Source organism: Erigeron canadensis, chromosome 6, assembly GCF_010389155.1.
Source record: "Erigeron canadensis isolate Cc75 chromosome 6, C_canadensis_v1, whole genome shotgun sequence".
In the NCBI taxonomy this organism is placed as follows: Eukaryota; Viridiplantae; Streptophyta; class Magnoliopsida; order Asterales; family Asteraceae; genus Erigeron; species Erigeron canadensis.
Genome location: NC_057766.1, coordinates 38,289,413 through 38,302,942, shown reverse-complemented (window position 1 = coordinate 38,302,942; position 13,530 = coordinate 38,289,413). Strand labels below are relative to the sequence as shown.

Below are 13,530 nucleotides of genomic sequence, written 5' to 3'. Positions count from 1 at the left end.
AATAAAAAATATATTGTTTATAACCAAAAAATACTAATCATGAGCACCATCGCTCTCATCATCATCATCGTCATCTAAATTGACATGATACGATCCGCCTGAGTATTGAGGGGCTGTGGGCAACTGCTGGGACGGCTGAGGAGGAAAAGGAGCCTGTGCATAACTAGAATAGTTAAATAATTCCTCAAATAAGGAGGACGTCTGGATAGGCTGAGGTGGGTCATTGTTCAAGTTGAATGATGCACGTGGCTGTCCCTGGGTAAGATGCGTATAGTCATACGCCTCGGTACCCATCTGCCTGATGACTCGCCCTATGCCTCGACGATGCCTCGCCCGGGGTCCCCGTACATCCATGACAATGTCAGGATCTGGTGTCGGAACGGGGTCCTGTTCAGCCTCCTCCTTCTTCTTCTTGAGCTGAGACTGTAAAAAACATTACATTATACATAAGGTTGATTAATTAACATTTAATACTAAAAAATATAAAATCCTACAGAGAGACACATACATGTATTTCTTCAGCCATCGGGTGTTCCCATTGTTTATCCTTCTTCTTCTTGTGCTTAATCCCGAACAAATACACCAAGTCCACGTCCTTGTTTTTTTCAACCTGTAAACACATCAATTTATCATAAGACATATACATTCTTTAATTTATACTTTTAAACACAAGTATATATATTTAATACATATATAATTCATAACTAACCTTCTCCTGGTGGACGTACTGAGAGTAAGACTTACGACCATGGGTCCCCGCAAGAACTTGTTTGCCCCTGTTTGTGCTATTTCTCGCCGACTGCTTCACCCGGTCCTCCCTCTGGTAATACCCCAACAAAGCTCTCCAGTCCTCATGTGACATACCCTCTGGAGGAACAGCTTGTTCCAACTGGGGAACTGCATCCAGGCCCCCCTTTTTGGAAAAGTGGGCTCTCTTGAACTGGCTCTTTCGGAGCCGATACTGATCGGAGCAGTCCCTATCAACACACAGCCTGAACCCCCGCCTAATAGGATCCTCGGGGTTAGGAATCTGAATAAAGTGGTCCAATTTGAACCGAGTCTGCAATTTATAAAAGTAAAAGTTAGCGAAATTAAAAATTGATACAAACATCAAAGAAGAAGTTAAAAATGAATAATATTTTACGTTCAGAGTCGGGATGATAAAATCCTTTCTTTCAGCAGGCACATGGTCCCAGGAGTCATATGTCTGAGGGATGTGGCGGACCAAGGTGCCAATGAGGCTCTTATACATAGAAGAATTTGGGTCGATCGCCTGCCACGTTTTTAAGTTGCTCGTGTCAAAGTCGATCGACAGACGGCCCTTTTTCGCGAACTCGGCCTCCAGATTTAAATTTTGACATGGCCCCCTCCCCTTTCCCTTTCGTGGGGCTAGCAAAAATTAAAAAAACAAGTTAGTAAAAAAAATATTAAATTAAAATATGAATTATAAAGAACCAAATTCTAAAAAGACAAGTTAGTAAAAAAATATTAAATTAAAATATGAATTATAAAAAAACCAAATTCCTTACCGCCGCTGCCTTTGCAGCCCCATGTAATCTTCCACCATGGTCGACGTGGGTCTTCATTGCCGCCATCACCGCCATGATAAGTCGTCATCTATACTGCAAAATACAAATCATATTATACGTTTTTTGCAAAATACAAATCATATAACAAAATTATCACAAATTTAATTACTTTTATATATATCTTTTTTACTTGATAATAATTTTTAGAACTCCGTTTATACAATATAAATTTACTTTTATACTTTTAAATTTAACTTTATAGTAATTTTTAATACGTCTAAGGTAGTTTATTTAATCAAAATTTTTTAATTCAAATTTTTAAATAATTTTGTATATTTAGTTCAATACATATATTTTTAACATAATCTTGGCTATTTATTTTAATCAATTTTTTAACAAATTTTAATCTACGTCATTTTTATTTTGTCAATATTCTAACCAAAAAGTAAAACACCTAACACTAATGACTAAAATATTCTAACAAATCAATATATTAACTTTTTAACTTAATTTTTTATACTTTTGAACTTAATTTTTATAATTAATTTTATGTATATTTTTGTTGAACTAAATTTTATTACGTCTTAAGTAGTTTATTTAATCAAAATTTTTACATAATCTTGCCTATTTATTTTAATCAATTTTTTAACAAATTCTAATCTTCTTAATTTTGCATTTAAAGATATATATTCTAACAAATCACTAACAAAACAAATTCGTGGCTCCTAACAAATCACTAAATTATCAATAAATCAAAACTAATTATACTAACAAACATATTAAAATCCTATAAACAACTAATAATCCTAACAAAACTAACAAAACTAATAAATATACAAAAACTATACTAACATACCAATATTCTAACAAAACTAACAAAACTAATAAATATACAAAAACTATACTAACATACCAATATTCTAACAAAACTAACTAATTAACAAAACTATCAAAACTAATAATAACATACCAATATACTAACAAACCTATTAAAATCCTATAAACAACTAATAATTCTAACAAATTAACAAAACTGATATATGTACAAAAACTATACTAACATACCATGGAGGCCTGAATTTTTTCACTTTTTGCAGCGAGGGTCGCTGCAAAAATTAGTAATGGTCTAGATACTAAAAAATAATGGTTTGGATATTGGGAAAAGCATAAAATACATACCACAATTTGAAAGGCCCGAATTTTTTCACTTTTTGCAGCGAGGGTCGCTGCAAAAATTAGTATTGGTCTAGATACTAAAAAATAATAGTTTGGATATTGGGAAAAGCATAAAATACATACCACAATTTGAAATGGCTTGAAAATTTAGGGGAAGACGACTGACCGGAATTTGGGGGAGGATAATCCCGACACTGGCGGTACTGGGTGGCGGTGGACGGCGGAGGCGGCTGGCGGTACTGCACGGTGGTGGCTGGCGGTGGACGGTGGTGGTTGGCGGCGGTAATGCAATAGATGGTGGAGGAAGAGAAGGCTGGCGGTACTGCACGGTGGTGGCTGGCGGCGGTACTGCAATAGATGGGTGGAGGAAGAAAAAGTGTAAAAAAATGTTATATTTTGAAGGGTGGAGGAAGTGTAATCTGAAAATGATGGAATAGATGATGGGTGGATAGGTTTTTAAAAAGGTGCCGGGTTAACTTATTGCAGCGACCCTCGCTGCAATAAGTGGAGTAACGGTCGGGTCAAACATTTAAAGCGGTGAGTGGAAAGCTGACGTGGCGAGGGTTATTGCAGCGACCCTCGCTGCAAATGTACCTGGTCAAATTACTAAAAATGGTGGTCGAGATACGGGGCGCGTTAAATAACCCATACACTTTACCTAATAGTCATGACATGAAAAATATTGGGACGAGTGCAAGGACAAGGCACTGTGAAGCCTCTGAGTGGACCTATCAAAGGCCTAAAGGGGTAACACGTCACCGCTATACATGTCACTACTTTATAGTGATGTTTTTTGTTTTATTAGTGTATAGTAGTCAATTATTTTTGGAAAACATCGTTTTAAGTCGGATGTAAAAGTCAATAAAAACTGCAAAATCCGTTTGTAATAATATTGACCTGGGTGATATGGTTGGGATAACTGTATGTATATTTTGTATTTTTTTATTATATTATTTTTCAACACAATTGAGGTAGTAATGTATATATTGACCTCGTGCAACTTTAACATTTGATTTTAATCAAGTTGTTTAGCTTCAAACAATTTGATTTAAGGGTTTTTTATTAAGCCTCTCGATGTGAGTGATTATGTTGTGTCCATTTAAGTGGGTCAGTTATAATTTGTGCAAATAATGATAAATAAGCTGGTAAAATGATACGCATAGAATTAGATAAAAAAAATATATATATCACACCAAAATAATAATCCATATCATCATTAAAATTATGCTCTAGAATACCTTAATAATTAGTCAAAAACAAAAGTGGATAAACAATACTCGTATAAAATAAACCACAACAAAATCACAAGCTACTCAAGGTTTTAAGGTGGACACACAATACACACCCATATTAAAACTTTCATACGAGTATCATACTAACTCTTGTAATTTACAACCAAGTGGTAAGGTATTAGTTTTTGGTACTGCGTGCAAAGGTTCAAATCGTTTTACTATGAACACTAGATCGTAACTATAAAAAATAAATTGACAGCTATCTAATCGGTTAAGAAGGTGACTTTTGCCTATAAGGATAATTAGAGTTGATAATCCTAGTTTTCAGTAGTGGAGCCAGTAGGGGGGCTGGCGGGTTCTCAGCCCCCTCCAACCTGCCATGTATTCCATTTACGAGGTTCATAATGCTCAAAGATTTGCCAACCCAGCCACCCTCAATTTGTAAATGTGGAGGAGATCAAAATTTATCTTGGATTTTACTTGTGATTTTCGATCAATATTGAACCTATATGCTCTCTATCACGATTAATGTATATTTTTTGTTATGTTTAAATTAGTCGTTGACAGAAAAAGATATAGTTTAAGGTCTTTAATGGAGGTTTTTTTAATGTGAATATGGTGGAGAAAATGGTCCACATACGCAGCTTTTCCTAAAATGTTGAATACTCCGTATATTTAATGACCCATTTTGTGAAAAACACCTTTTACATACATTTACAATTCACATTGGTCCCTAACTTTTTAATTTTTTCCATTTTCACTACTTTCAAGTTTCAAACAAATATCACATTTGACAACGACAAGGATTTTAGTAGAAAGCTTTTTACACGATCCATGAATCACTATTACCTGAAAAATAATCCTGACTCTAATTACCTCCAAGATAGTAGTATCACTCATCTACTTTTTAAAGATTAACATCATTTTATTATTTTAAATAAAATTGGATGAATAAAAGGTTTTAGAAGACAATGTCACATGTAGAATATGCTAATATTCGAAAATGCTCGAAAATATATGTTTATCGTCGTCGAGCCCCCCTTAACATAACTTTCTGGCTCCGCCTCTGCTAATTTTGTTATAACAAGGACGACTCTAACAATGCTAATTTTGTTATAACAAGGACGACTCTAACAATCCAAAATGAAAATCTTCCATTGTGTTCACCCTATAACACATGCATGTTTTTCTCATCTATTTTTTGAGTTTTCTTAAAAATATGGATGGCTTAACCATATTCTTGTGGTGTTTTTTACGTTTAATGGTATAAAAGTATAAAACTCGAAAGTATAAGTCTATAGACGTATTTTTCTTTCTTTGTTAACAAGAAATCATTTGATTTATACAAGATCGAAATATACCACGGTAAGAGAAAAATAAACTCAAAAGGACCAACCGACCCAACCCGTTAAATTCTTTTTTGTTTACCCCTAAAAATAAAAATAAAATCCGAAAACCCTAATCGCCAAAACATTAGCGACCTAATTTTCCATCAAAGCAAACAATGGCAGGCAAGAGATCTAGCAACAAAGCAGGTGTACTATCAAGGGTTTCCTCAACAATATCAGAATCACCAATTCTTTACAAAGGCAAACAAGCCGCTTCCGATGCTGGTTTCGCCGCTCAGAAGCTTTTAAAAAGCACCGGCAACGCCGCCTGGATCGTCGGAACCACCTTCTTGGTCCTTGGTTTTCCTCTCATATTTCAGATGGAACGTGAGGGTCAATTTATTGAGCTTGAGCTTCAACAAGCTAGTTTGCTTGGTACCCCACCTGCCAAGTGATCCGCCCTCTTTTTATATGGTCAGTTTCATTTATGCTTTTCAAATTTATATTTCATTATCATTATATAATGTATATGTATGTATCTATTTATCTTTTTGTATCTGTACATAAATAATATACAAGTATTTGTTTTATCTGCATAACACCATCAGTAGTTCTTGAAGTTAAAAGTCTTGAACTTTATGAGGCTACATTGTTAGATCTATATGTATGTATGTATCTTTTTATTTGTTTGTTATGTACATAATATACGAGTAGTTGTTATATGTGAGTAGTTCTTGAAGTTAATTGAATAAAGTCTTGAACTTTATGTGGCTACATTGTTATAATTACTACATAATATAGATGATGCTTTAATTTTTCAAGGGCTGCCTAAGAGACTATATGAGTGTTAGTGTCGAAAAATCGCTGTCGCGACACGGGGATAGTTTCTAGATTGGTATCTGACTACCTGACATGTTGGATGTTCGTATGTGGTGGGTTGGTTTGATTTAGTGGTAAAAGATTCGGCTTGTGGAGCATGTCGTTGGCTGGTTAAGTAAAATGTTGTTGCTGCAAGCCTTATTGGGCTGCTTGATATAGGGGGTGTCTGGGATTGTTTTACTAAAAAGTGCTTGAAAACTGATTGGATACCAACCTGCTTATCTTAAGTGCTTATTCCTTTTAAGGTAAGAAGATAAGCACTTGAAAGCAATCCAAAACACCTTTTTATCTTTGATTTTAGTTTGTTGTTTGACAGATAAGCTATTCATGTTAGTAAAATCAGTATACATCAGCTAAAATGCCATGTCATTGGCAATTATACTGGAATTCTGTCTGGTTTCTAGATTACCTCATGGCTAAATCTGGATACAAAAACATCTAAGGGACCTAATTGCATAATAAAAATAACAATGACCTAGGACAAATGAAAAAGTATGTGGGAATTATTGATATTATAATCTTATTGCATGATATTTGTGTTTTTTATTGCTATATGCCTATATCATGGTTAATGTTTGGGGTTTTAATGTTTGAATATCTGGCTGTGTAAGTAGTCTAATCAATGTAGCTTGATTGGTTACATTTTGTAATCGTTGCATATATATAATGGCACAACTGCAGAATCCATATTTTTAGACTTGCTAGCCTATTTAAGGGCAATATTAGGGGTTTTGAAAAATGAATATATACATAACTTTAGTTGGATTTGCTTATGCTATCTTAAAAGATAAAAAATTGTTTGCTTGAAAAATTCTGGTGGAAATGGGTATTGTCAAACAGCTTTACAATAATAAAAGCTTAACTAAGCCTGATTATGAAGCAGCCTTCTTAAAACAGCTTACATAAACTGATGAGCATAAGACATTTGTCTTACTGAAAGCTCAAGTGGTTATTAGGTGTATTAATATGAGAAGCTTTTAAACTACCAATTTGTTAACTTCGAAACTTGCATTAACTTAATTTGCTACTGCATCTGGTAAACAAACTATTCGCATAAAAAGCCCTGTTTTTTTCATTCAACCTTTATTACTTGATAGATGTTTTGATTTCAGCATTTTGTTTCAAGTTTTTTCTCACTATCATGGTCTTTCTGCATGGTTTGATGGAGAGGACGCTTTTTAATAAGTAATATGGCTATGAACTATATTGGTATCAAAATTAACGTGATCTACATTTGTTCAATGCAAGTGTCTTGCAAATTGTCAAATATCAAGCTCCCCCATTAATGTGAATTACATAACTTCATCTAATATGATTATTGTCACCACGTTTTTTGTGGTCAAAATGGTAGGGAATTTTCACTAGGTAACATTGTATGTGCATGTAACATTGGTTGGATTTTGATTTGTGAGTTTAGTATTTACATGTCTCGAGATTTTTGTTTGAATCTGTGATTGGCCAACCAACAAATCGTTGCTTTAATCCTACCTGTTTTCAATATCTTTTTCTTTTATCTTTCTATTTATTTTTAAATCAACAAGAATTAAGCAACAATTGAATGCAGGTGTTGAGATGATTAAATAAGGAAATAGAAAAGATGTTCTGGCAGCATGAAAGTGAGAGGAACAAGAAGGCTTTTTTTTGCTGTAGTTATTATGAGTAGGAAGATGCCTTTTTTTGTTGCTTTATTCTTCACTTTCTGTTATTTATTTGACATTTTTGAGCAAATGAGAAGATGCTGCATTCACAACTATGAGTGACTAGGGTAAATCTACTTTTGAATTTTTAAATGTAACACAATCGTGATACAGTGGCTTGTATGTTATGCATTAAGATTAGGTTTTGGCATCCAGCAGGGACCATGGCCAGATCATTAGTTTGAAAAAGAGGCTGTAAACAAATGGAAGACTTGATGTACAAAGGTTCCGTAACTTGCTTGTGAAAGCTGGTTTGGGCTGGAAACTGTAGAGTGGTTTCATTCCTCATGCAGTAGTGAATTTACACTCATCTATACTGGATTTCATATAATCTAACTTTTAATACATTTTCATTATCACAAAATAGTTGCAGTTAGACTGTTATTATGAAAGAAAAACGATACACGTGACTAATTTGGTAGATTTACAAACATGTTTAATAGTTTGTTGACGTATAACGCCTGGTTAGAATGAGTGGAATTTATGTCATTGAATTTTGAAACATAAATATTATGCATACATATCATTTCTTCGTGTAGAAACTGAAAGCTAACAGCTTCACTTTCAAACTTCAAAACATTGTCAATCTATCTTATACTTGCATACAATTTTTTTAATTTTAATATCCAACTAATATGATGTCAAATACTTCGGCCACTAGTTGCTGATATTTGTCCACACTGGCCATTTCGATGTAGAGAATGACTATTATGTAGAAAAAAGTCGAATTAAACACCAAGTCACCAACTGACAGAAACTCGATTATCATAAACTAACCGACCAAATTGTAAGTTTTAATCCCCAATTAGTCGGATGATTTTTTATTTTATTTTTAATACAGAACATCTATAATAAACTCTAAGTTATCCCATTGCTTCACGTTGTTCTGTTAAATCTCTCTCTCCCTCGTATTACTTGACGGTCGAAATGATCTTTTCAGCAGTCCAATGGACTTATTCCATGGGAGCTGTAAAGATCTTGAATGGGGTTGTAATTGTTGTCTTGACATGGTTCATTCATTCAAAAGCTTATATCCGGTTTTTTGGGTAGCAAACACTAGTTATTTCATCTTTTTTAATTTAAAAGAAGTCAAGATTATTAGATTGCTAATGTTCAAATTTAAGTATACTCTGAGTTAGTGGTTGGTTTTACAGTTGAAGTTGGCCCCTTCACAATAGTAGCCCATTGAGAGTTATGGCTAGCCTATTTTTAAGTTTCAGTAGTCTATCTGTGTTATCCAATCAGAGCAACTATCCCGATACACACCCACACACATTCCAATAAGGCAATAACAATGCAACACTGCATACAAATGTGCGGCATCTCTTGCCAGAAATCTTGCTTTTGGAAATGTTTAATCTGTAGATCCATTTCAGATGCACAAAACTTAATCATCCTGTTGTGAACAAATAAAGTTCATTTCATTATAATGTATCATCCATGATCCATCGTAACTATATATAATTAGGACAATGGGAAAACTGTCTAACAGATTGGTTATCGACAAATCGAAAATATATATGAACGTTAGGCATTAGGGTCGAATCAATAGGTAAGATTGTCTCTACCTTGCCTTTTTCCTTGTCAAGCGCCTCAGCAAACGTTAATTCAAACCAGAAACGGTCAACCAAATCCAAATCTAACATGAAACGGTTGACCAAAACCAAATCTAACATAACCACTCGGTCAACGGTGAGTGGTTACCACCTTTGCAAGACATGAAACGAAAACACATAACATCTTCAGATAATAATCATATGTACATTATTTTCTGAGTAGGGTTCAGATGCAGACTTCTTACCTCGAGATTATTTTAAAGAATATATTCTATATTGCAATCGGTACACCATGGTAGACTTGGATTTAAAGGACAATGTGTTCAAAATGACAATGTAAATTCCAACGGGTGAATCATTTGCCTTCCTATTTTACCTTTTTCACAGTTGCATGCAAGTTTAACTCATCAATGAAAATTATGAAATAGAGAAAATGAAGGGTTCAATAACGAAAACTACGCCTTCAGCCTCAGTTAATTGGAAAACAAGACCAACACAATAGACAGATAGATTTTGCTTATGATAAATGTTTAAGCTCACTTATCTTTCATTACGCATAAAAACAGAGAACACATATACAGGAACAGCTAGGTAAAAGCGTGATACATATACATTCAAAACAATATAGGAAAACAGATCTATGCGAGTAGTTCTTTTCAGAATCCAAAGAGAGAAGAACAAACCCTAGATATCTAGAAATTTTCAACATTTGAATCCGCGACACGCCATGAGCCACACTATGATGATGAATATCAAAATGGCTCCTCCTATCATCAGCTTCATATGAAGATTCTGCAGCCACATCTTCCTTCTTAGTTGCCTTCCCTGCCTTTGGAAGCTATCTGCCTGCATTCAATGAACTCCAGACTATGAAAACTTCAAAGTAGAAGATTTGCCTAAAAAAGGTTTATTTGGGTTATAGTACAATCTTAAGCAGCTAAACTGGAAGTCACCAAGGTGTTTTTGAATGCTTAAAAGCTCCTAAATTGCTTTATGTTTTCCGAAATATATTTGTGTCTTATTTAATACATTAGATAATATCAAACTCAGAAACAAGGAGGAAGAGTGCTCAGCAAGATTTGCCCAACACCCCTTCAGAGTTCGGATCTGTTATGGTGTTATCCAACCCAACCATTTTCCCTCTCCACTTCACATTAACCAATACAATGGCCTTAATCACTTGACCATAACTACACAGTACAGCTTTTTTAGGTCAGGGGAAAACGATTGAGCTGTACCTGGAATTGAAGGTTTTCGGTCTTATCAACCAGTAACTCGATCTTCTCACCACGATCCAAAACCTGCATCAGAAAGCAAATAAAGTTATTATATAAACATGCTATTTGATCAAGGGCCTAACAAAACTGCAGCATGTATATGTAAACAGCCAATAATGGTTATGACTTGGTTAGAAAGGCTAAGAATATACACACAAATATATAGACACACATATGATACATGCAGTTATACACCATCATAACAAAACTTCAAGATCCTTTTTTGGGAAAAAAAAACGAAGTCCATGGTTAAATGAACTCATGATGACACAATGTAAGCTCTGTTATAAAAGATAAAAAGTTAAATTTGTGTTATCAATATGATAAGTATGATATTACAAATTATGTGATATCAATATGATTTATTTGACCTACTTTCTTCTCAAGCTGAGAAACCAATACAATGATAGGCGACTTTTCAAAAACAAGTTTGCTAAGAAATAGCGGTTGGATGCTAAACTATATAAAGTGAGACACTCAAAAGCAGTCTGCCAAAGGTTATGCAATGTTCACATAAGAAGCCAAAAGAACTTTCTAACAACCCAATATTCAAGAGCGGCATAATGTAATACACTAGTTACCAACTCAGGAGTACTCTTGAAAAGCATAAATGTACATCTTTTAATATAATTTATCTGGAATGAAGAAACTTTTTTGTTCTCACAACAAACACAAAGTACTTGTCCAAATTGCTTAAATTTATTATCCACTACAAAAACAAGATATACCATGAATATTCGCATGAAAATGGATGTACTTTATATTCATATTTCCACCTCAAAAGTTAGATTCGCTCGTCAACTATATAGAGTATTTTGCGTAAACATGTATTTCATTACATGCACATATATTAATAAATGTATATATGCATTCTCCTCCTCTCTTATGAACTCCTTTAGTTAGCACTTCATACTTGTAACTGGTTCACTACAAGCCATACATATCAGTGTAATACTGCATTGGTTAACAATTTAACATCAATCCTTTGTTTATCTTTTGCTGTTTATTCTCAAAGTAACGAGGATTTACCTAAAATAGTACTCGCATACTGACTCTACCTTGATTTGCTATAATCGAGACGAGAATACGTTCAAAATACGACTACAATACCTAGGTTCTACAGGCATGTAGCATCATACAGTCATCAGAAAGGACAAACATGCAAGAATAGTTTGAGTCGTTTGATGGCAAGTACATAAAAGGTACAAGTGATTATATGTATGGCTTGTTTTGTTCTCTTATAATAGTAATTCACTTGCACAAAAAGCATGCATTTATGTTTGCTTGAATAACCAAGTCACAGAAATAAAGAAACATGTTTACCTTCTCAATGTTGTCCATCATAATCCCTTTAACCTCAGTTATCTGAGCTTTCAGTTTAGACAGCTTGCTCATTTCATCTGGATGGTTTAAACAATACTCCATTTGTTCCTTTATCTTTGGCCTATTCATCAAAGTAAAAAATTACAATAAAAAAGAATAACAAAAACTTCAAATATACGATAACACAAGTTATAACAGATAAGTCCCGGAATAGGATGTGAACAACGCACCCGAACTCCCTATCAAGATTATAAGCAATGCTAAACCGATCTTCAAACAAGTCATCATCACTGTCATCTGCAAGGGGGTGATCACTTCCCATACTCGCACCATAACGCTTCTTAAAGTCATCTTTCAGTCTCTCCAAAAACACAAACGGCAAACTCCTCCCAGCCGTCTCATCCGCAACAACAAGAAAAACTATATTTCACAAAAGAAAAACCACACTGACATCACCAACGCTAACTCGACATAAGCAATATCACACACATATTAAATTAGCATATAAAAAACAAGTATGTAAATACCGAAGCCACTATCGAGCAAGAAGTTGAAGGTGTAACCATCACAGGAGTATGTGTACTTGGTGCTACCGGAAGGCAACTTCTGTAAACATTGAACAGCAACGGTACTAACGTTACCAGAGTACGCCGTGTGTTCGGCCAACACGACTGTTCCTTTGGCAACAAAGCTATAAATTAATCCTTTCTGATTACTCATATTTGGATCTCCTACCACTTAATCAACCGTGTAGACCTACAAGCTGGATGTTGATCCTGATAATAATTTTTAAAAATTAAATTAAATTGAACTATATCAAAGCTACACTACATTTATTTTATAACTAAACGGCATCGTTTTGATAGTAATTTGATGATCTCTAAAACTAAAATAAAATCAGATATATAAATTAATTAATTATATCAAGTTATGAAAGAGCCCTAATAAATTGATCAGATCGAAGTGTGGGAAGTAACGAATTAAGATATATCTATCTAACGAATCATCATAGCAATAGCAATAAATCAGAAAAAGATTAATAAAAGTTATATATGTAATATAATTTGTATGTAATAAAATTGGAACAATGAGAATAAATAACCTGAGAAATGGAAATTGGGGGAGGGTTGTGGGAAAGACAAACCAGTTAAGGAACGACTAGACTAGCAGTTGGCGTGAGAATTTCTTTTTTTAATGACATTTAATTTTTTTTTATTATTATTTTTAATTCCAGACCTCCATGAATTCAAGTTTTGTCAATTATTCACATAACTATGTTATTGTAGTCATTTTGTTCTGGTAACATCAGATAAATTGTAATGCTTGTTTTTGATTTTAGAGAGTGATTGTTGTTAGAGTGTTAAATTTTCTAACATAAATATTATCATGATTTACAGATACAATATTTTAAGTTTTATATACAGTCTATCAACAAATAAAAATACAGTTTAAATACATTTGTGTACGTACGTGCTAGATTATTTAAAGTCGAATTTTTAGCTGCATGAAAGGGGCATGCATGTACGATCTGAT

General features: G+C 33.9%; 1 protein-coding gene and 1 long non-coding RNA gene across 2 annotated transcripts; one reads left to right on the top strand and one right to left on the bottom strand.

Annotated features, from left to right (window-relative positions):
• Nucleotides 1-5,374: 5,374 nt before the first annotated feature.
• On the top strand, nt 5,375-7,992 carry LOC122605471. Its single transcript, XR_006324624.1, has 2 exons — nt 5,375-5,739; nt 7,709-7,992. It is a non-coding gene; the product is annotated as an uncharacterized LOC122605471 (long non-coding RNA).
• Nucleotides 7,993-9,908: 1,916 nt separating this feature from the next.
• On the bottom strand, nt 9,909-13,173 carry LOC122603246 (vesicle-associated membrane protein 727). The gene is made up of 6 exons (XM_043775904.1): nt 13,100-13,173; nt 12,525-12,773; nt 12,228-12,417; nt 11,998-12,118; nt 10,636-10,698; nt 9,909-10,243 (listed from the first exon to the last, which is right to left on the bottom strand). Exons 2-6 carry the CDS (start codon nt 12,715-12,717, stop codon nt 10,100-10,102), a joined length of 711 nt encoding a protein of 236 aa, XP_043631839.1. The 5' UTR covers nt 12,718-12,773; nt 13,100-13,173; the 3' UTR covers nt 9,909-10,099.
• Between the last annotated feature and the right edge of the window lie 357 nt (nt 13,174-13,530).

What these genes read in the sequence shown, in the direction of transcription:
- LOC122603246 (XM_043775904.1), bottom strand. Translation starts at nt 12,717, where the DNA reads ATGAGTAATCAGAAAGGATTAATTTATAGCTTTGTTGCCAAAGGAACA. An exon ending in AATCTTGATAGGGAGTTCGG is followed by an intron (nt 12,119 to 12,227) that starts GTGCGTTGTTCA and finishes TTTGATGAATAG; the next exon opens with GCCAAAGATAAAGGAACAAA. An exon ending in TGATGGACAACATTGAGAAG is followed by an intron (nt 10,699 to 11,997) that starts GTAAACATGTTT and finishes TTTCTGATGCAG; the next exon opens with GTTTTGGATCGTGGTGAGAA.